The sequence below is a fragment of the Ovis canadensis genome, chromosome 2 (assembly GCF_042477335.2).
Source record: "Ovis canadensis isolate MfBH-ARS-UI-01 breed Bighorn chromosome 2, ARS-UI_OviCan_v2, whole genome shotgun sequence".
NCBI lineage: Eukaryota > Metazoa > Chordata > Mammalia > Artiodactyla > Bovidae > Ovis > Ovis canadensis.
The window spans coordinates 87,783,820-87,806,915 of NC_091246.1; the positions used below are offsets into that span (position 1 = coordinate 87,783,820).

General features: G+C 42.2%; 1 protein-coding gene across 3 annotated transcripts in view; it reads left to right on the forward strand.

Moving 5' to 3' along the window:
- ADAMTSL1 (ADAMTS like 1) overlaps nucleotides 1-23,096 on the forward strand; it is a 1,110,365-nt gene that overhangs the window by 929,195 nt on the left and 158,074 nt on the right. For all 3 annotated transcript variants that reach the window (XM_069576633.1, XM_069576634.1, XM_069576635.1), the window contains 2 exons: nucleotides 2,517-2,727; nucleotides 17,852-18,031. In XM_069576633.1, the coding sequence (XP_069432734.1) occupies nucleotides 2,517-2,727; nucleotides 17,852-18,031 (391 nt within the window). The remainder of the gene's footprint in view (nucleotides 1-2,516; nucleotides 2,728-17,851; nucleotides 18,032-23,096) is intronic.

A 23,096-nucleotide genomic window follows, 5' to 3' on the forward strand; every position in this document is an offset into this window, starting at 1 on the left:
TTTACAGACATTCATACAAGAATATATTCAACTCAGCCTCTCCTCTTCTATTCATTTAAAATTCTGTGAATATTTATAGGGCAGTTTTCAAGGTATTTCCTGAAAATAAGATGGCATCATAGAAGGTACAAAGGCTTCAGAGCCAGACACACCCAAGTTTGAATCCTGGGTTCACTACTTACTAATTATGGGTATTTGGGCAAGCAACCTCTTAGATTCTCAGATTCCTTCAACTTTAAAATAGGGAAGATCAATACAGCCTACCTCATAGTGTTCTGGAAGTAATTAAATGAGATAATGTATATAAAGTGCCTACTATGGTGGTAGATCCCTTCCATTTGCTCATTTATTTTAAAAGGTAGTAACCATATACATTAACTGTTTAGAAGTAGCTATGATGAACCCTGTGAGAGACACAGAACTGACTCAGACACAGACCTTGCCTTCTACAGGTATATATTCTCATAGGGCCCTTGACAGGCAGAATAACTGTAATACTACTGAGAAAATATTTAGTATCTGGAACAAATATGGATACAATTTATTTACAACTAAATAGGGATTATATTTGGATATATGGAAATGGAAAAAATTTTGAGGGGCAAGGAAAAGACCAGAAGTATTACAGATTAGGAGTAATCACTTGAGTAAAGATAGAGCTAGAAAACCAGGGGACATGAACTGAGAACAAGAAAGGACTTCATTACTGATATGGCTTGAATCCAGGGTAGGAAAGGAAGTTGTGGAAATAGGAATTGGAAAGGTAATTACCCTAACAGAGTACCTGGAAAGGATTGAGAGAGCTCCATTCAGCTTTACAGTCTGGTGAGAAACATTAAAGCCAGTGGCTTTTTGTTTTTTTTTTTTTAATTGGAGTAAAGTTGCTTTACAATGTTGTGTTAGTTTCTGCTATACAGCAAAGTGAACCAGCTATATGTATACATATATCTCCTCTATTTTGGATGTCCTTCCCCATTTAGGTTACCACAGAGCATTAGGTAGAGTTCCCTATGGTATATAGTAGGTCCTCATTAGTTACCTGTTTTATACATACTAGTATATGTCAATCCCAATCTCCAAGTTCATCCCCCTCTCCCCTTCCCCATTTAGTGTCTCTACATTTGTTCTCTATATCCATGTCTCTCTTTCTGCCTTGCAAATAGATTCATCTGTACCATTTTTCTGGATTCCATGTGTATGCATTTAGTGTAAAATATTTGGTTTTCTCTTTCTGGCTTACTTCACTTTGTATGACAGACTCTAGGTCCGTAAAGTCAGAGACTTTTGAACCAGTTTTCAGGGCTGCTACAAAAGTTCGGCAGTCCTGGCTACTGAAGGGTCACCTTGCCATGCTTTTCTTGGCTGGCTCCTGTAGTATCTTTGTGTCTCACTTTGTAAACAGAACTTTCTAAAACTGATCATTAAAGAACACTTCTCACTCCAAACCCAAGAAACTCAGTTGTTGTTGGTTTTTTGTTTGGTTTTTGTTTGTTTGTTTGTTTGTTTGATATTCCCATTTTGGAAGCTGCATCAACAGGGAAATTGTTTCTTTAGGCCCTTAGCTCACTATAAACGTACTTGTCAAGACTTGGCCATTTGGAATGGCCACTTTATGCACTTAACTCATCTCTGTGTTTGACTTCCTCTTCCAGATAATAAGCCATCCTCTCCACTTATTCCTCCTCGAGAAGGGTGATCTATTTTGTGACTTTCACTTTTGTTACATTCTCCAGTCCCAGACAGTGATGATATTTATACGTAAGACAGGGACATTTCTATGCTATGATGGCAGCTTGAAGGAAATTGGAACCGGCAACCTTTCATTTCGAAGCCAAAGAAAAATAAACATGAATGTTTCAGTCTTGCTAAGAATGGAGGCTAGAGAGAGAAGCAGAAAACCTTCTTCTAGACGTGCTATTCACTATATGGTATCCAAAGCCTTTATATGCACAACTTACATCCTCTCTAACATACCCTCTTATTTTGATGAAGCTTATATGTTTCATCAAAACAGACATAGAAAGTGAAAAAAAGATAGGGATTCCCTGATGGCTCAGATGGTAAAGAATCTATCTGCAATGCAGGAGACCTGGGTTCAATCCCTGGGTCGGGAATATCCCCTGGAGAAGGGAATGGCTACCCACTCCAGTATTCTTGCATGGAGAATTCCATAAACAGAGGGGCATGGCAGGCTCTAGTCCATGGGGTCACAAAGAGTCAGGCACAAGTGAGCAACTAATACTTCCATCAAAATAGACATGATTGTGACCATTTCTGGTGATTTTGTGGTAAAAATTGGATGTTTCATTTTATCACCCTCTTTGTTTAAACAGATTCTTGAACATGAAGAGAAAAGATGACTTCTAGTCTTGGGATAGAATTCCTAGCCAAGCTTGGGCTGGACCTTCGCAAATACCCACATAGGTGTTTTTACTCCATTAGGATAACACTTGCAGCAAGGGAGCCGTTCTGTACACGGGTTCTCAGGGTATTCTCTTCCTCTGATTTCTTCACAGATGGGAAATTGGCAAGTGGAGTCCTTGCAGTCTCACCTGTGGGGTTGGGCTGCAGACCAGAGATGTCTTCTGCTCCCACCTGCTTTCCAGAGAGATAAATGAAACAGTAATCCTGGCTGATGAGCTGTGTCGCCAGCCCAAGCCCACCACGGTGCAAGCTTGTAACCGCTTCAACTGCCCCCCAGCCTGGTACCCTGCACAGTGGCAGCCGGTGAGTTCTAAGGTTAACACAATATCGAAGTTTGTTTGCAGCAGTAGCTCAGGACAGGGGACTGTGTTGTCTGAGTGTTGTCCCGTTAAAGGAATGTTCAAGATCTGCTCAGGCGTGTCTGACTCTTTGTGACCCTGTGGACTGTAGCCCAGCAGGCTCCTCTGTCCATGGAATTCTCCAGGCATGAATACTGGAGTGGGTAGCCATTCCCTTCTCCAGGGGATCTTCCCAACCCAGGGACTGAACCCTCGCCTTCTGCATCTCCTGCACTGGCAGGCGGATTCTTTAACTCTTGAGCCACTGGAGCTTCCCAGTACTCCCACAACCTTATTCAAATTCAGATCTTTTCATTACAAATAGTAAGCTCATTCTATTCTACCACCCACAGTGATCTCCAAAAGCAACTCAAATGACCCATCTCTTAACCTGAAGATATTTCTGACAAAGTTTTCACTGAGCTAAGGAAAGAAATTTTAAATAAGGACTGTGTGGTGGGTAACTTTCCATAAAGCTAACTGGTCTAAATGTTTGCTCTTTCTAGTTTTTTTTCTGTTTAAAATTCTAAGAGATAAAGATACCAGGCAATGGCTTTTCTTTTCTTTTCTTTTTTAACATAATTCCTTAGCAAAATAGGATGTTAGAAATCAAGTCAATTCCAGACTTTTAAAATTTTCCTGATCCATGGGGAACTATCATTTTAAAGCAAGGGTTGGCAAACTGCTGCCCAAAACCAAACCCAGTTCATGACCAATTATTGTAAACACAGTTTTTTTGGAACATAGCCATACTCTTGCATTATACGGGCATAACTGCTTGGTTGTGACAGAAACTATATGGTCCACAAAAGCTAAAACATCTACTCTACCTCTTTACAGAACAGTTGGCTGACCCCACTCTAAAGCATTTATTATAATAATAAAAACAATTATTTTATCCTCATATCCTATCTAAAATTAATATATATTTATCAAACTAAAGTTAAGCACCTTTTTTTGTATGCCTTTAAAAAACGTAAGACTTTTTTTAAAGAAAACACTTTTAATCTTACAGTGCAGTACCTTGAAAAGTACAGTACAACAGCTGATATCCAGGGGCCAGCATCAAGTGAACGGGCAAGAAGAATTACTGACTGCAGGAGGGAGAGAAGGTGGAAGATGGGAGAGCTGAAGGGTCATCAGCAATAAGAGATGGAAGGCAAACTGCAATTTTACTCACACCTTATGAAAAAAACACAAGATTTTAGATTGATTACTTGGATAAAATCTTACTGTGCAATTGCCTTCCTATTAGAATATCCCTCATAGTTTTCAAGTGACAAAAAAAGGTTATAGAAAGTAAGCCTGAAAAGGAAGGGAGACATACATCCCAGTTTTACTGAAACAGTTTTTACTCTCAGAAGTGGCCCAGTTAGAATGGTAAATGATGCAGGCATCAGACTGAGAAGGAGAGAGAAGGCAGCCTTGGTCCTGAGACAAGGAGCTGCCATTTCCACGCATCCCCTGTGCTTCTTCAAACCAATGGACGGGGCCCCTTCCTTCCTCCTTCCCCTTCCCGGTAAAGTTCTCACAGAATCAAATAGTAATAAGTGAGCAAAAGACTAGGTGTAAAGCATCTAGAAGCAGATATGGACGCTATACCGCCCATGTCTGCTGGGATATATATGCTTTTCGAACCTAAATGTGTATGATTAAGTTCATAACTTCCATGCTACTGTGTCAGTGGAAATCAAGAGAATTTTGTGTCCTTTGAACACTTTGTGTACTATTGTTCTGTTAAGAAATATATATTATTATACACCTAATTGAAGCTAATCCTCATAACAGTCCAGTGAAAAGTAGATTTTATTGTCTTCATTTTTGTTTTGAGGAAACTGAGGCTCACAGAGCTAGCAAACCTAGGAGTGGACATCAACTCAGTTTTGTGTGATCCTTTCCACGATACCCCATTGTTGGAAACCACTGTGGCAGAAAAGGCCCTTAAGGAATTACATAGAAGCCCCCTTGTTTTATGGATGATGTAACTGTGACCAAGATATAGTTTTGCCCAAAATCACAAAGCCTAATCCAGAACCCAGGTCTCCCGATTTCTGGTGCGTTTATACTTTTACCTTTAACTATACTCCAGCTCCGTACTGCACCACTAACTTGTGGTCATGCTAAGAAAAGATGAGGAATCAGCCTAAATCAGCCTCTACTGTTGAAACTAATTCCCTGTATTTTTAGTTTGTGTTGCCATTAAGTACCTAATAAGTTCTGGGTAAAATGTTTATTGAATGATATAATGAATGAACAGATCAATAGTACCACCCACAAACCCTGAAATGTTTTTTACTTTATATCCCACTGATGGGTTTGTTTCATGATTGTAGGTCATGATATTGATGATGAAAGTCAGTGAAGCACCAGCCTTTTTCAGTAGTTGCACATGCTGCTGAGTAATGGCAGGGACCTATGCTGTTCTTTCAGTTTTTACAGCACATCCATATACATGGTCTTTTTTGCTCTATTACCAACATTACCGCCCCCATGCCCAGTGGTCCTATTAAATCAGTGGATTTCTAAAGAGTCAATTATTCTTCCATTGTCCATCGACCTTGGGCCTGTTAAGATATGTATTTATTTTGAAAGCATTTTCTATTTCATTTCATTAGAGAGAAGCCTTTGAGATAAGTTGGATTTAAATCCACTTTTCAGATCAAGGAAGTAATAGTAAAGAACTCTTTGAAGTTTAGTCAATGAACCACTGACTATACTTTATCAGAAGCTTTAGAAAGATCTTGTTTCAAACCCAATACATAATCATTGTGAAAAATATTCAAACATAATAAATAAATAGCATAGAAAGTGAAAGCCACGAGGGATTCTACCTTCCACAGAAAGATTCCTGTTAAATACTTGGTGCATAGGAATCCTTGGTACTTTGAGGAATCTCTCTGAACCTAGAGAAAACAATGGGCTATTCTTCTTATATTATTTCCTAGAATCTTACATCTTTAGTTTATTAGGCAAAATCAGCTACCACTGACCACTTAGTAGGAGAAAGGAAGTCATTGTTTCTGCTTATGGAATAAGTTAGGAATAATTTAAGCATCTCCAGTCTAATTAGTAGTTGTCCTAGGACACCACTTAGTTGAGATATCAGCTATTGGTCATCCATTTGCCTGGTCCCTTGGTAACCCTTGCTGGGACAGGGGACCTGTAGTGCACAGAAATGTCTTTTCCATTCAGCTGCCTGGATGCACCAGGAGAGAGGGCTGAGGTCTTTCATCCTTCAACAGCCAACGTACAGTTTTTTTCTTACAAAAGAAAAGGAGAGGGTAGATCCAATGCTTCATTTAAAGGAAGACAGATAACATCCTGATGAACGCTGGCCTGTCTGAGGGGAGAAAGTCCCCCTCCTTGCTCTTTGAATATTGGGCTACCACTGACCTCATGCATATTACACATGCTTCTCTTTCGGAGGAGGAAAAAACACAAATTATATAAGTTGTCATTTACCAACTAGGAATGCAACCTCTTTTGTCCTTCATAGAGCATTTACTAACAAGTAATATGTAGCCAATATTTACACATTCTACAGGTCTGAGAAGTCCAAGGATTTATGCTAACATTTTAATTTAGAAGTAGTTAAGCCGAAATGAAGCACAAATCTAATTTCTAATTCTAGCTTTGGTTTTTAGGGTGCCATCTTTATTTCATTTCTACCTCTTAGTCCCTACTGCATCTCTTGGTTTTCATCTTTGGTCTTATGTGAAGGACTCAATATTTATCAATTTAGCTATAATGGCTTGGTGAGATTTTACGGTTAACTTGGGCCCCAGTCCATGAAGTCGCAAAGAATTGGGCATGACTGAGCGACTAACACTTTCACTTTTGAAACACGTACACATTTCGTGCATTAGTCTCCCAAATCCTTAATAATTGATTAAACATGCACCCACACTCCTGCTGCTGCTTCTCCTCCTCCTCATCTTTCATGTTGACTATATATAATACTTCTAATTTTTTTATTGAAATATAGTTAATTTACAACACTGCATTAGTTTCTGGCGTACAGCAGAGTGATTCAGTTTTATGTTTTTTTCAGATTCTTTTCCATTATATGTTAAAAAGGTATTGAATATAGTCCCACGTGCTATACCATAGGTCCTTGTGTATGTATCTGCTAATCTCAAAGTCCTAGTTTATCTCTCCTGTAAACCCTGCCATCTACTTCAGTAACCATAAATTTGCTTTCTATGTCTGAGGCTATTTCTCAGTTTTGTAAATAAGTTCATCTGTATCACTTTTGGGATTCCATATGTTAGTGATATCATATGATATTTATCTTTCTTTAACTTTCTTCACTTAATATGATAACCTCTGGATCCATCTATGTGTATTAATTATTTTTTATATACCTCATGAGAGATCATTTTCAAAACTGGCATGTTATACCACCATGATTGAGAACCTTTGACATACATGCATGAGTAAGTGTGAGACACCTTAATCATGACAGTCTTCTGCGAGGATTTTTTTCTTTGACTCTCCATGGTCGTATAATAAAGCCAAGTGCCTTAGTCAGGCCATCATTCCTCTACATGTCTGCCCCTTTACATCCCTAACTCTGGTTCTCCCATCCCTGCTTGTACATTCCTTCTGCCCACACTTCTCTGGGCCTACCCGCAGTTTTCCACCTGTCTACCTATCAGAGCCCTCAGGAATCCCACCTCTCCCACCAGGACTCCTCTCCTGTCCTCCTGCTCTGCAGCCACATGCCATTCAAGGTCAGTGCTGCTCATTTAACAGTGAGATCGCGCAGTACTTGGGCAGGTGAAGCATAGAGAAGGATGCAGAAAAGTACATGGCAGGTGTGTCTGTTCATTTATTGAGCACGTGGTCCATTTTGGAAGCTTCTTCTTATTCTAATAAGAGCAGCACTTACTATGTATCAAGTGCAGTATCAAGCCACTTAATTTTATAGTCAACTCATGTAATCCTCAGTAGCCTTAATGGGATAGTTACTACTATGATGCCCATTTTACAGATGCGGAAACTGAAGCACTGTGAGATGAATGTGAATTCAGATTTCATGTAGTAGAGTTCATTCTACTGAGCTTCATTTTCTCTTTTAACTTTTTTGTTTATTTATTTTTGGCTGTGCTGAGTCTCCATTGCTGCACGCAGGCTTTCTCCAGTTGCAACGAATAGGGGCTACTCTCTAGCTGTGGTGCACAGTCCTCTCATTGCGCTGCTTTCTCTGGTTGCGGCTCACAGGCTCTAGAGCACTGGCTTTAGCAGTTGTAGCACGTGGGCTCAATTGCCCCTGCGGCATGTGAAATCTTCCTGGTTTGGGGATGGAACCCGTGTCCCCCCTGCATTGGCTGCTGCTGCTGCTAAGTCACTTCAGTTGTGGCCGACTCTGTGCAACCCCATAGATAGCAACCCACCGGGCTCCTCTGTCGCTGGGATTCTCCAGGCAAGAACACTGGAGTGGGTTGCCATTTCCTTCTCCAGTGCATGAAAGTGAAAAGTGAAAGGGAACTCACTCAGCCATGTCTGACTTTTCGCGACCCCATGGACTGCAGCCTACCAGGCTCCTCCCTCCATGGGATTTTCCAGACAGGAGTACTGGAGTAGGGTGCCATTGCCTTCTCCACTCCGCATTGGCAGGCAGACTCTAAACCACTGGAGTCCTAGGGAAGTCCTTCATTTTCTCTTTTAATCCCTATAGCAACCCTTTGAGGAAACAAGGCTCAGAGAAGCTGTGCTCACCCCAGCTCACACAGTCAGTAAATGGAAAAAAAAGTCTCTGTGCTTCAAAACCCATTCTCTTTTCCACTGTGCAGTGCATCCTTCCCAGAACGTCCTTGCTATTTGCTCTAAAGTATTAAACTGTGAGGAAATCTGATATCACCCCTACTAACAGCACTTTCGGAGAAGGCAATTGCATCCCACTCCAGTACTCTTGCCTGGAAAATCCCATGGACAGAGGAGCCTGGTGGGCTGCAGTCCATGGGGTCGCTACTATCAGACACGACTGAGCGACTTCACTTTCACTTTTCCCTTTCATGCATTGGAGAAAGAAATGGCAACCCACTCCAGTGTTCCTGCCTGGAGAATCCCAGGGACGGGGGAGCCTGGTGGGCTGCCATCTGTGGGGTCACACAGAGTCGGACACAACTGAAGCGACTTAGCAGCAGCTTAGCAACAGCAGCAATTTAGGTAAAAGTCAGGATTTGTCACCTTGCCCAGAGTTGTTCATCTGTGTGTGGCTCCTACTCCTGCTATAACAAATTACCACACACTCAATGGCTTAAAACACCATGAATTTATTATCTTACAGCTTGGGAGGTGAGAAGTCTGAAATCAGTTCCTACTGGCTAAAATCAAGGTGTTGATTTTAAAATCAGGTCTTCATTCCTTCTCGAAGCTCTAGGGGAGGCTGTCACCTTGCCTCTTCCAGCTTCTAGAGGCTCCTGGCTTCCTTGGCTAATGGCCCCTTTCTCCAGCTTCAAAGCACTTCATTCCAACTTTGGATTTTGTCCTTATACCCTCTCTGTCTGATTCTAATCCTCCTGCCACCCTCTTATACCATCATGATTACATCAGGCTTACTGTGATAACCCAGGTAATCGCCATGTCTCAAGAGAGTTAACTGAATCCCCTCTGCAAAGTCCCTTTTACCAGGTCAGGTCACATGTTCACAGGTTTCAGTGATAAGAACATAGATATCTCTGGGGTCATGACTCAGCCTACTTCAGTCTGCTAGACTGTGGGCTGACAAGGCCTATTAGTCTCCATTAGGACAAGGTCCTTGAGATTCAAAGTTTGCCTTCTACTACTCCTCCTCTTGTCACTGTTTTTGAGCCTTATATGCATCAATCTTCTTTGTTTTTATTCTAAAAAATAACTTTGAAACAGAAGTGAGAAAAAAAGAGAAAGATGCAAGAAAGATTAAACTGCAATGAGAGACTCTACTCTGAAGCATCGTTTATATTTGTCTGTATTACTTGTGTTTTATGCGCAGGATTGTATCCACTACTCTACATACATATTGCACGCATCTGTGTAGAGACTGAAAAGTCACCACAACCCCTAGTTTCCTTCCTTGCTTAAAACTGTGATTATGTGGTGATTTCCCTATAAACCTTTTCTTTTCTTTTTTTATTTTAATCAGGGTTACAATTCGAAATGCCTGTAGTTTAGCTATGTAAAAAGACATATGAGAGAAGAGGCCCTGCTGGTAATATTAAGGAGAAAAAAAGAGAGAGAATTTTAATGATAACCATAAATGCTTGTGAATTAAATTTTTCATTTTCTAGATCTAAACACACCACACACAGAAGAATAACTTTGGTCTGGATTAGAGGGCTGAATTCTGGCAGAAAGAGTCAATGTGGTCATCAGTTTTGTTATATACCAGTGACTAAAATGTAAATCCTCATGAATCAGAGACATCTTTATTTAAAATGTTGTATCCAAGAAGGAAAACAAAAAAGCCTCTTGGAATATTTATCTTATTTTTAGTAGTGTACTTCACAAAGAAATGGACGCATGATACCTGGTGGCTCAGTGGTTAAAAAAAAAAAACAAACCTGCATGCCAATGCAGGAGACACTTGTTTGATCCCTGGGTCCAGAAGAGGACCCCTGGAAAAGGAAGTGGCAACCTACTCCAGTATTCTTGCCTGGGAAATTCCATGAACAGAGGAGCCTGGTGGGCTACATTCCATGTGGTTACAAAGAGTCAAACACAACTTAGCAACTAACAGCAAATGCTATCCATGCTTCATGTAGTAACAGGAATATTAAACCCAGAAGATGCCCTGCACACTCCTTGTACTTCCAAGATTAAGAAAGCTTAATTAATATTAGATGACCAAGATAATTTTAACTCACAAAATGACCCAGATAGAAATTCTGTTATTATTTAATAATTTTGTTTAGTGAGTGAGATTCCAGTCCTCACGTTCTTGAGCCCTCCTGCAGTTTGACTCAGTTTTCACCCGTGTTATATACTAAGCACTCTAACTGCCCTTTGAACTTCTCAGTCTCATATATCACCAAGTTACCTCCAATTATGAAGGTCTAACACCAATCTAACAGTGTCAGGGCTCCAAAATCACTGCAGATGGTGATTGCCATGAAATTAAAAGATACTCCTTGGAAGGAAACTTATGACCAACCTAGATACCATATTCAAAAGCAGAGACATTACTTTGTCAACAAAGGTCCATCTAGTCAAGGCTGTGGTTTTTCCAGTAGTCATGTATGGATGTGAGAGTTGGACTGTGAAGAAAGCTGAGTGCCAAAGAATTGATACTTTTGCACTGTGGTGTTGGAGAAGACTCTTGAGAGTCCCTTGGACTGCAAGGAGATCCAACCAGTCCATCCTAAAGGAGACCAGTCCTGGGTGTTCTTTGGAAGGAATGATGCTAAAGGTGAAACTCCAGTACTTTGGCCACCTCATGCAAAGAGTTGACTCATTGGAAGAGACTCTGATACTGGGAGGAATTGGGAGCAGGAGGAGAAGGGGACAACAGGGGATGAGATGGCTGGATGGCATCACGGACTCAATGGACCTGAGTTTGAGTGAACTCTGGGAGTTGGTGATGGACAGGGAGGCCTGGCGTGCTGCAATTCATGGGGTTGCAAAGAGTCGGACACAACTGAGTGACTAAACTGAACTGAACACCAATCTTGGTAACACACCTACCTGCCACCTTCCCCAGCAGACCTGATCTTCCCTCATGAATCTGGTACTGTGAGTGACTCCACTATCTCGCCTATCCTTTCGTGAGCACCTGGAGCTATCTTAGCCTCATTTGTCCTTCACACTCGGTCAACACGCGAGTCCTTTTGATTCTACTTCCTGTATTTCCCCAACCCCCATTGCTGTCTTCTCTCACATCCTTCTCTCACTGCCTTGCTTTCAGTCCTCACGACTGACCAGACCTTTATAAAACAGCCTTGTACTTGCTGTCCCTGTACTGTCTTGCCTAACTCTGGTTCAATGCTTCATAACCTGATATCAGTGGCTTTTTACTACAGGCCCTCTGTAAAGCCTTTAAAATATTAACATGTGCTTGGAATTCCCAAGTAAGGGAATGGCATACACTGCCATTTGGACTTATTTGACCAGGAAACCTTTTCTCCATGGCACACCTGTGACTGTCTAACAGGGAAGTACTCATTGGAACCCATTGGCCTTTGCTACCTATCATTTCTACCAGTTAAATCATGCTACCTCCTGCTTTAAAACCCTTAATAACACCCCAAAGTCTTAAAAGTATGTCCAGTTATGTCCAAAGTCCTTCACTCTTGGCTGCTACTCAGTCTTGTTTCCCAACGACACATTCCCATGAACTCTAACCTCTGTCTTCTCAAGACTGCTCAAGGTGTGAGCATGCCATGTTCCTTCACAGACTATCTGTGCACACATGGTCCGACTCTGCCAGCACTCCTATTTCCCTGACCATCCCCTCCTATGCCACTTTCTCTGCAAAGCCTTCCATCTTTTCCATAAAGACTGGGTTTCACTCTCCTCTTTTGTAAAACTGATCACAGGCATGCTGCATGCTAAGTCGCTTCAGCCGTCTCCAACTCTTTGTGACCCTATGGACTTGTGGCCCACCAGGCTCCTCTGTCCATGGGATTCTCCATCAAGAGTACTGGAGTGGGTTGCCCTGCCCTCCTTCAGGGGATCTTCCTGACCCAGAAATTGAACCCACGTCTCTTACATCTCCTGCATTGGCAAGTGGGTTCTTTAACAGTAGTGCCAGCTGGGAGGCCCCAAACTAATCTCACTTTATGGTAAGTACAGTGACTGAGCTGCAGATACCTGAAGCAAAATGACTATCTCACAGTCATCTATAGTCCCTAGCGCCTAAGACAGTGCCTGGCAATCAGCAAGTACTCAGGAAATGTTTGAGGACAGAATGAATGAGCAAATGAAGAAAGGCATGAAATGAGTTAGAATCTATTAGCAGAGCACATTATATTAAAACTGGAAAGTTGACCTTAGAAACAGAGTATGGATATCACTTGTGTTGGGCTCAATAATGTGACTTGAGGTGCCAAGGAAATAAACTCAGCTCCCAGTGAATTGAACTACCAACATGAAACCAAAAATGTCAAAGGAGGCAAAATTTATGACTGTGCTGATCATAGGGAAGTCTTTAAAAATTCAGGACACTCAGGCCATTGTATTTTTGTATAGAAACATAACTTTTAAATATTCCTCATATTGTATTGTTTTCACTTTTCCTATAAAACTAATGAATCCCTGACCTTATATCATGAAATATGTATGGCAACAAGGATAAGCAATATAAATGCTATTTTGGGTTATTTATTCTGTTTATGACATATATTTTAAAACAATGCCCATTACCAGATATCTGCTTCTTCATACCACAATATTATTTTCCATGATGATTCATAAAGCAAACATTTTTCATTTTGTTTTATTAAATTTCTCTTCCTGCTCCTTTTAAAATATTTTTCTCCTTTGCATTCTGCCTTTCACATCAAGACTGTCAGCCTCACCAGGTAACTTTGACCTGTTCACAAAGTCACCGCAGAATTTGGAAGCTTTATTAATTTGAAATTTCATCTTCTACAATTTTTTTAAAAATTTGAAAACCACCTTTTCATCAGTGTACACACCAGGGAAACTTTTTGAGCAAAGATGAGACGAGCATTTAAAAGCCAAATCCCTGATGACATTAACCCAGCCAGAGGGTTGTCTGCCATCCCTGGAGGGTCACAGTTCCCAGCAGAGCACACACTGCATCTGGCTGAAACCCACCAATGACTGATGTAGAAGCAGCATCTGGCTGATGATAAAACAGTCCAATGAAAGGTGGATGTTCAGCCCATCAGCTGAATGTTTGTTTTACATCTTTTCAACATCTGGCTTTTTGGCTGTTTTGTTCATCCAATCATCAGTTCAACAAACGTTTATGAAGAGTACACTCTTTGCCAGACGCAATAGTAGGCACTGGGGAATAGAAAGATGAGTGTGTTCCCTTTCCTCAAAGTCACATAATCCTGTGTACATGTAGGGAGGCAGAGGGAAAGATCAGGGCCATAAACGACCAGCCCTAACTGGGGAGGTTGCAGCACCCTTCCAGGTCAAGGTGGGGTAGGAGGTGACTTCTATCCGTGAGGCAGAGGGTAGAAGAGGCTTTCCTGAAGCAGTGGCCTGTGAGCTGGGCCTTCAGGGATGTCCTGGAAGTTTCTGGCTGGACAGAGAGGTGAAGGGCATTGCTCCCATAATGAACAATGTGGTCAAAGGCCATAGCACAGGAGGTATCTGAGTGCACAGGGAAGGGAAGATTGTCCACTGCAGCTAAGGCAGCGGCCATGCAGGCTGGTAAGACATGTGCTCGGGAAGCTCAACACAGATGAGAGTGTGAGGGCCCTGAAGGACATTCTCAGCAGTCTGACTTTATCTTCAAGTGTTGAGAATTTCCTGCAAGTTGTCTATATAGCATGCACGTTAAGTCACTTCAGTCATGTGCCACTCTTTGTGACCCGATGGACTGTAGCCCACCAGGCTCCTCATTCCGTGGGATTCTCCAGGCAAGAATACTATAGTGGTTGCCATGCCTTCCTCCAGGAGATCTACCCGACCCAGGGATCAAACACGGATCTCCCTTCTTTCCTGCATTCACAGGCAGGTTCTTTATCACTAGTAACACTTGGGAAGCCCATTTCTATCCAAACTAAACTTCAAAATAACAAGCTGATTTTTTTTTTTTTTTTTACTTTTCTTGCATGTATTTTGTCATCCAATTATCACGGAATTCCGCATGGTGTTAGGGGGAGTCTTCTGAGGGTTTGGCCCTTAAATTAGGTCCTATCTGAAAAGTGATAGCCCAGCTCTGATATTTTGAGTGGTCACCCTCCTATATACATTTTATTACATTTCCACCCTTAAAATGAAACCGATCATCTTCATCCACTTCCTTAGTTTGAGAGAGAGAAAGTTTATCTGCATTGTTTCCTTATTGTCTCATTCATTAAGATGCTTAAGTCTGAGAGCTGTTCTCATTCTGGCACCTGTTTATTTTGGAAGCATTTATTCAAATTGAATGGACCCCCATACACCTTATGTGATACTCCAAAAAAACAGTGGTTCTAACAGAAGCTGTTCTGGGTATCAGGTCCTCACGCCCACCCTGTCTACCCCCATGTTTATTTTAGTCCCACTGGAAATGGTGGAGAGGCATTCGTTTGGAGAGATGTCTCTGAATCCTTGTTCAGATGCTACGACGTGTCCAACTCTTTGCGACCTTGTAAACTGCAGCATGCTAGCCTTCCCTGTCCTTCCCCGTCTCTCAGCATCAGTGTCTTTTCCAATGAGTCTGCTCCTTGCATCAGGTGGCCAAAGTTTTGGAGCTTCAGCTTCAGCATCTGTCCTTCCAATACATATTCAGGATTGATTTCCTTTAGGATTGACTCTTTTGATCTCCTTACAGTCCAAGGGACTCTCAAGAGTCTTCTCTAGCACCACAGTTCAAAAGCATCAATTCTTCAGTGCTCAGCCTTCTTTATGGTCCAACTCTCACATTTGTACATGACTACTGGAAAAAACCATAGCTTTGACTATAAGGATATTTGTTGGCAAAGTGCTGTCTCTGCTTTTTAAGACGCTGTCAAGTTTGTCATAGCTTTTCTTCCAAGGAGCAAGCATCTTTTAATTTTGTGGCTACAGTCATGTCCACAGTGATTTTGGAGCCCAAGGAAATAAAATCTGTCACTGTTTCCACTTTTTCCCCTTCTATTTGCCATGAAGTGATGGGACCGGATGCCATGATCTTAGATTTTGAATGTTGAATTTTGAGTCCACTTTTTCACTTTCCTCTTTCACCTTCATCAAGAGGCTCTCAATCCTGGTTATACAGAATTGCCTGGGAGTTTTTTAAATTTTCTAAATTTAAAATATTAACATCTGGAACATACTTCCCAGAGGTTAATAGATATGAAACGGGGCCCAGGACTCAGGACTTTTTAAAAGCTCCCAGGTGGCTTTAAAGTATATCAGGACTGGGACCACTGAGTAAGAGAGTAACATCTGGGCCACAGCAGCATTCTGACTCTACTCAAGGACATTGTATCACCCATCCTAACCTTGACTCTGGGCACACACCCCCCTTACAGTTCTGGGTCCAGCCCACTGAGCATAGACCCCCATGAGTTCTGAGTGGTCCTGCTGCAACAGGAAAAGCTCCTATAGCACAAACACCCAGCCCTAAATTTTCAACAAGCACAAGGGCAGCTGATTCAAGAAAAGGGACTCTTCTTGAAGAAAACAGAGCTCTCCTTAGAGTTTTTACAATAAAATTATCCCAGCACAGAATAGTAATGATTGGTATATTATTTAAGGTTAGATTTTTTTCTTGTTTCTGTTTCTTAGCGTTTGTGTCTATACCTCCTGTAAATTTTTTATACAATTTGTAAAGTTTACTTGCCACTTAGAGTACATGTTGTTCCATACATTCTTGAGCCTGTATTACACCCAGTAGTTGGTCTCTCCCACTCCTCCACTGGCCCTGAATGGCCTGTGTGTGTATATTGCAGTATATTGCCCCATCCCTCCCACCCCAAACTGGTAACCACTGTTTTGTTTTCTATGAGTCTATTTCTTTTTTGTTGTATTCACTATTTTGTTGTATTTTTAGATTCCACATATAAGTGATTTCATACAGTATTTGTCTTCCTAATTAGGGTTCAGTTCAGTTCAGTTGCTCAGTCATGTCCGACTCTTTGCGACCCCATGGACTGCAGCACGCCAGGCCTGTCCATCACCAACTCTCAGAGTTTACTCAAACTCATGTCCATTGAGTCGGTGATGCCATCCAACAGTCTCATCCGCTGTCGTCCCCTTCTCCTCCTGCCTTCAATCTTTCCTAGCATCAGGGTCTTTTCTAGTGAGTCAGTTCTTCACATCAGATGACCAAAGTATTGAAGTTTCAGCTTCAGCATCAGTCCTTCCAATGAATAATCAGGACTGATTTCCTTTAGGATGGACCGGTTGGATGGATTAAAAAGGATAGGAAACCCAAAGTCACAATACCTTAAGTAAGAGAGAAAAACGTTTCTCTCTTATACACACACAGGCTATCCAGGGCCAGTATGGTGTCACCATCAGGAAGTTAGGCTGCTTCCATCTTTTTGTCTATCACTGTCTAAGATGGAAGGTTAAATTTTAGACAACATGTTCATATTGCAGCCAGCAAGGAGGAGAAGGGGAGGGGAAAATGCCACACTCTCTTTTTGTGTGTTTTTCCATGAAGCTGCCCACAACCTTCCATGTACATCCCTTTGCCCAGCACTTAGTCACATGGCACCTTCAAGGGAGGTCAGCAAATATAGTCTGTATGCCAAAACTGAGCATTTCTTTACTATTACAAAGGAGGAGCCAAAGTCTTAGAGTAACAGCTTCCTGCTCCACCCCTACAAATAACTGAATGATATTCATTCAGTTACCTGTAAATGACCTGTTTGATTGGGGGCCTGTTGAAAACCACTAAAATGGGGAGATTTTTCTGGTATCCCAAATTTCCATGGCTCTTGCTCCCACTGCCAGAAAAAAAACACCAGTACTATAAGAAACATATTCCAGGAAGTTCAAAACCCAAGCCTAAGACCTGCTCCCCCTCCAACAGGTTAGAGAAGATGGGCTCTCTACATGGAAGGGCTGCCTTTTCTGCAGATTAATTCCTCCAGATTTACATGGATGCCAGGAGCTTTCTCTGCTTCATTCTGGAAGAAGCACAGATTATTTTCATTGCATCGTAAATATGTTTAATACTGTATCATATCACCTGTTAAACCAGTTGTCTTGGGTGACTGCAAATCATAGTTCAGAAACAACTCTCTAAGATTTAAAGGCCCTCAAAATTCCTGGATTCTCTAGTTGAATGTTTAAGAGTGGAGGGTGTAGACCTTGCTACAAAATTCATTTCAAGGAGGGGAAACAATCTCCTTTGGGTTGGTTGCTGGGTTTTCTTCCCTATTTATTTATTTTTTCTTTTCTCACTCTGCAGTAAGCCAAGGCTAAGGTAGGAATTGGATTGGCAGTCCAAACGTGCTACTGTCTTATGCAGAGTCTGCTTTCCCTTCCTCCCCCAGTGTTCCAGGACTTGCGCTGGGGGCATCCAGAAACGCGAGGTTCTTTGCAAACAGCGCATGGCTGATGGGAGCTTCCTGGAGCTTCCCGAGACCTTCTGTTCTGCCCCCAAACTGGCCTCCCAGCAAGCCTGCAAGAAAGATGACTGTCCCAGTGAGTGGCTGCTCTCCGACTGGACAGAGGTATGTGTGCTCCTCAGAAGAAGATGACAAAAGAGGCATAAAGAGGAAAAGGCACCCAGACTTACAGAAGGCAAGAACAGAACAAAAGAATCCCCCTAGCTCTGTGGAACAGAGCTGTGGGGCGCTGTCTTGGGTCTTGGTTGTGTCGTGCGGGATCTTTCATTGCAGCGCACGGATTCTCGAGTTGCGGCACATGGGCTTAGTTGCTCTGCAGCATTTGGGATCTTAGTTCCCCAGCCAGGGATCTGACCTGTGTCCCCTGCATTGCAAGGTGGCTTGTTAACCAAGCGACCATCAGGGAAGTCCCTGAGTTGGTTTTTTTTTTTAATCTTCTTTGCAGTGTAGGTAATTTACAATTACTTTCAGGTGTACAGCAAAGTGAATCAGTTATACATGCAACAGAGTTTTTGTAAGCATTGATACCATAGTGTGTAACTAGCTTTTAACTAGGCTGCAGGATGGGAGTTGTTAAGCAACCAGCCCTCATTCAACAATCAGGAGCAGAGAATTGAAAATGGGCCCTTCATGGAACAAACCAGGCCTCGTTTGTACTATTTGGATCCAGGATTTTACCGAGAACACCGGGTTCCTCCTCTCCATTCACTCCCACCTTCCTGACATCCCGCCTCTCCCTGCCTCCCGCACCACATCTCTTACTCCCAGATGTTTCTAGTCTTTCCTGAGGAAAGGCAAAGCCTCTCTAGTTCTTCTCATCCAAGTTACTGGACAATGAGGTGTATGATTTATTAGGAAAAGAAGGCCAAGGAAATCCTGCCTCCTTCCTGTCAGTTTCCTGGATCCAAAATGTCAACAGCTTCCCAGCAAGAGAAGTTGATTTCCCCCGATGCCCTGCATCTGGGGAGATGACCACATCGGCATTACCATTCCTGACTTACCTCATCAGTTAAGGATAGACCCCCGACAAACCTGCTTCTCTAAATCATTCCTACTTCAACACTCGCCTGAACTAACTCATCAACACCCAGCTCCAACTTGTTTTCAGCCTCTACTCCTTCTTTGACTTGCCTGCAACTCCTTCATAGGCCCTTGTGTCTTCCATAAAAACCACCCCCACCAGAATTCTCACCCTGCAAGTAGTTTCAGCCAAGAACAGAATTATGAGGCCTGAAGGGAAAATCTCAGGGTCCAAACCAGATTCAAGACCCTTCTCTTTCTTGCCTAGAAGCCTCTGGATTGGCCTCTCTGCCTCCTTTGTAGACCATCCAACTCATAGGACAGAGCCGCTGCTGCTGCTTGAAATCCATCACAGAGGTCCTTGCTGCCCCAGAGGGGAAAGCAGCTGCCTCTGAAAATGAATATGCCACGTCATTCAGCCTGTTCTGAGAATTCTCGCCCTGTGTTTTATCAGCCCATGCAGAGGTCCATCAGACGACCCTGCTGAGTACACTGCAGTTGAGACTTAACCTATGTCACCATAGGTTTTGCAGTTTGGCAGTAAAATTTGACCTTCTGATGGTAGCTCCCCGCAAATGTCTCAGAACAGATGGGGGAACAATTTTTATCATCTTTTAGAAGTACTTTTGTTTCAGAAGGTGAAAGATTTAATGTGTGGCTTGAGTGTATGTGTATGTGCATGTGTAAACACGTAAGTGACAATTTTTCTGTGAAATGTTGATTTGGGGCTCGGGTTATCTCATCCTCTGTTGTCCCCTTCTCCTCCCGCCCCCAATCCCTCCCAGCATCAAAGTCTTTTCCAATGAGTCAACTCTTTGCATGAGGTGGCCAAAGTACTGGAGTTTCAGCTTTAGCATCAGTCCTTCCAATGAACACCCAGGACTGATCTCCTTCAGAATGGACTGGTTGGATCTCCTTGCAGTCCAAGGGTCTCTCAAGAGTCTTCTCCAACACCACAGTTCAAAAGCATCATTTCTTCGGTGCTCAGCTTTCTTCACAGTCCAACTCTCACATCCATACATGACCACTGGAAAAACCATTGCCTTGACTAGACGGACGTTTGTTGGCAAAGTAATGTCTCTGCTTTTGAATATGCTATCTAGGTTGGTCATAAGTTTCCTTCCAAGGAGTAAGTGTCTTTTAATTTCATGGCTGCAGTCACCATCTGCAGTGATTTTGGAGCCCAAAAAAGTGAAGTCTGACATTGCTTCCACTGTTTCCCCATCTACTTCCCATGAAGTGATGGGACCAGATGCCTAAGGTGCCAGTAATTAAAGGAGATCTGTAGAACAGTATCATGTGTACTTGAGCATTCAGACTCAAAGACAGGCAAACTTAGGTTCAAATCCTGACTACTTACTGGCTGTGTAACCTTGGGCTAGTTACTTGACCCTTCTAGGCTTTAGTTTGCTCAACTGAATATTGGCGATGATAGTTATGTCCACTAACATGGTTATCAATGCATTGTTATTAAAAACAATGCATATAAAGTACCCTGTGCCTAGTAAAAGTTAACCCTTATCATGGTTGTGATTTTCTCCTGTCCCTTCTCATTGTCAGGAAAAGGAGAGGAAATAAAAGAAAGCTCTTAACTTGACTGGCTGGACCCAGGATTATGGTTAAGACCTCCCACAGGCTCTGCTGGTCTTCCTAGGAGGCAGAAGTTACATTTTGAGAACTAGGAGTAGTTAGCCATTATCCAAGGAATGTTACTAGGTTCTGCATTATCTGGGTTGATGAATGGAAATTCCAAACATTGAGATGGGGCTAGGAGTGGTGGGACTTTAACCCATATTCACTGGGGATAAACTCAAGCTGGTGCCATACAAAAGTGCTCCTGGGGGTGTTCACAAAGGCTTCAGTTGGCCCTGTTATCCCCACAACCCTTCCTTTGGCCCTCTGGCTGGGATAAGACTTGCATTCCACACCCCCCACATGACTCCCTTTGGAGAAAGGAAGACCTGGATGATCTATGGGTGTTTTTCATCCTCAGCTATCTGGGCTTAATCTCACGGTTACTGCACAGAATCCCTTAGAGACAGAATTAAGCCAAAGTTTTAAACACTTCAAATAAAATTACTTTCAGATTCTATTCTGAGAAAAGGTCTCTCAAAAGACCTTACTTCTTTTCTTTAAAAGAAACACTTGCATCTCTTGAAAGAGTTGGCTATTCAATATTTTAAGTCATATTTTTATGGAAATTCCTTCCTCCCCCAAGCATAAAAGAAATTAAAGTCAGAGCAGTCAATTTTAGAGCTAGAAGGAACTTAGGAGATCCTATAGTCTAGTGGTTCTTCAAAATATTAAAGCCACAAAACCCTTTTTTTCCATTGAAATGTTTCAATGAAGTCAGAAATCTAAAACAGAACAAATCAGAGTTATTTGGTGGAAGTGTGGGTAGGGGCCACAGATCCCCAAATGGTTGGGTCTATAGATCACCTGAGAAGCCCCTAAATCACATCCTCAACATAGCTAAAGAACACACTTTGAAAATCCCTGCTCGAGTGTAGCTTCCCTGTTTCAGAAATGTGGAAATTGAACCTAGAGAAAAAACTAGATTTGACCAGAATCATAAACTGATCTTCTAACACATGGTCCATTTTTCCATTTCTGTACTTGGCAACACTCAAATGACCAGGCTTTTAAATTTTCCAGGCTCTCTACCCCTATTCCACCTGAGTCCTGGATTTGGTGCTGTCATTTACAATAAAATAAGGGGTGGGTGGAATCTGGAATCCACCCTCTTGAGGGAACAAAAGCAATGGGCTTGATTCTCATCTCCATTTTTTGCATCTTAAATGTCTTTTAGGGTGGTGGATCTCAGTGCATTGCATGGAATAGTTCATTTCCATGGGCTAGCATATGAAACTTGGAAACCTAAGATACTATTTTTTGGTTTTTACTGTCATTTTTCAAGTCAACATGGCATGCTGCCATGACCTAGTTCAGGCGTTTATCGTCTCAAGCCTGGACTACTGTGGCAGCCTGCTTAACTGATATCCTTGCCTCCCATCCATCTCCTACTCCTATCCCTCCCAGACACTGTTGCCAGATTAACCTTCTCAAAACACCTCCTTCATCATTTCACTCCTCCCTTAAATGGCTCCTTATTGCCTTATGGACCAATTCCAAACCTTCCGTCTGAAAATTAAAAGTCTCCAACATCTGGCCCCAAACTACCTGTTAAGCTCCTGACACTCTCCACTTGGCCCCTCTGTTCAGTCAAACTGGTTCAGCTCTGTCCCCAAGCCTGCCTTGGCCTTGAGCACTGAACTCTTCCACCTTGATTCTGGATAGTTCCTGCCTGCCATGCTTACTCCTGGTTCTCTAAACCCATCCAGACTCCAACCATCTTCCAGACTAGGCCAGGAAATCACTGGTATAACTTGAGCATTCACCAGTTGTTAGCATTCATTTTATGATATCAATACTTCGCTCACAATCTTATATTTTTACTAAGTTCTTTTATTGCTATTTCTTTAAACAACTTTATTGAGGTATAATTTATATTCTTTAAATTCAACTTAGCATAATGTCTTCAGTGTTTATCCATGTCATAGCACATTATCAAAACATTCCTTTTAATGGTGGAGTAACATATTCTATTAGTATAGACATACCACATTTCACTTATCCATTCACCAGTTGATGCATGTTTGAGTTGTTTCCATTTTTGCCTCTTAAGGATAATGTTGCTATGAACCTTAGCATACAAGTCTTTATGTGGATGTATGTTTTCATTTCTCTCAGGCAAGATACCTAGGAGTGAAACTGCTGGGCATGATCAGATGATAAAGAATCTGCCTGCAATGCAGGAGACCCAGGTTTGTTCCCTGGGTTGGAAGATCCGCTAGAGAAGGGAATGGCTCCCCATACTAGTATTCTTTCCCAAAGAAGTCCATGGACAGATGAATCTGGTGGGCTACAGTCCATGGGGTTGCAAAGAGTTGAACATGACTGAGCAACTAACACTGGAGAAGGCAAGGCACCCCACTCCAGTACTCCAGCCTGGAAAATCCCATGGACGGAGGAGCCTGGTGGGCTGCATGGGGTCGCGAAGAGTTGGACACAACAGAGCGACTTCACTTTCACTTTTCACTTGCATGCATTGGAGAAGGAAATGGCAACCCACTCCAGTGTTCTTGCCTGG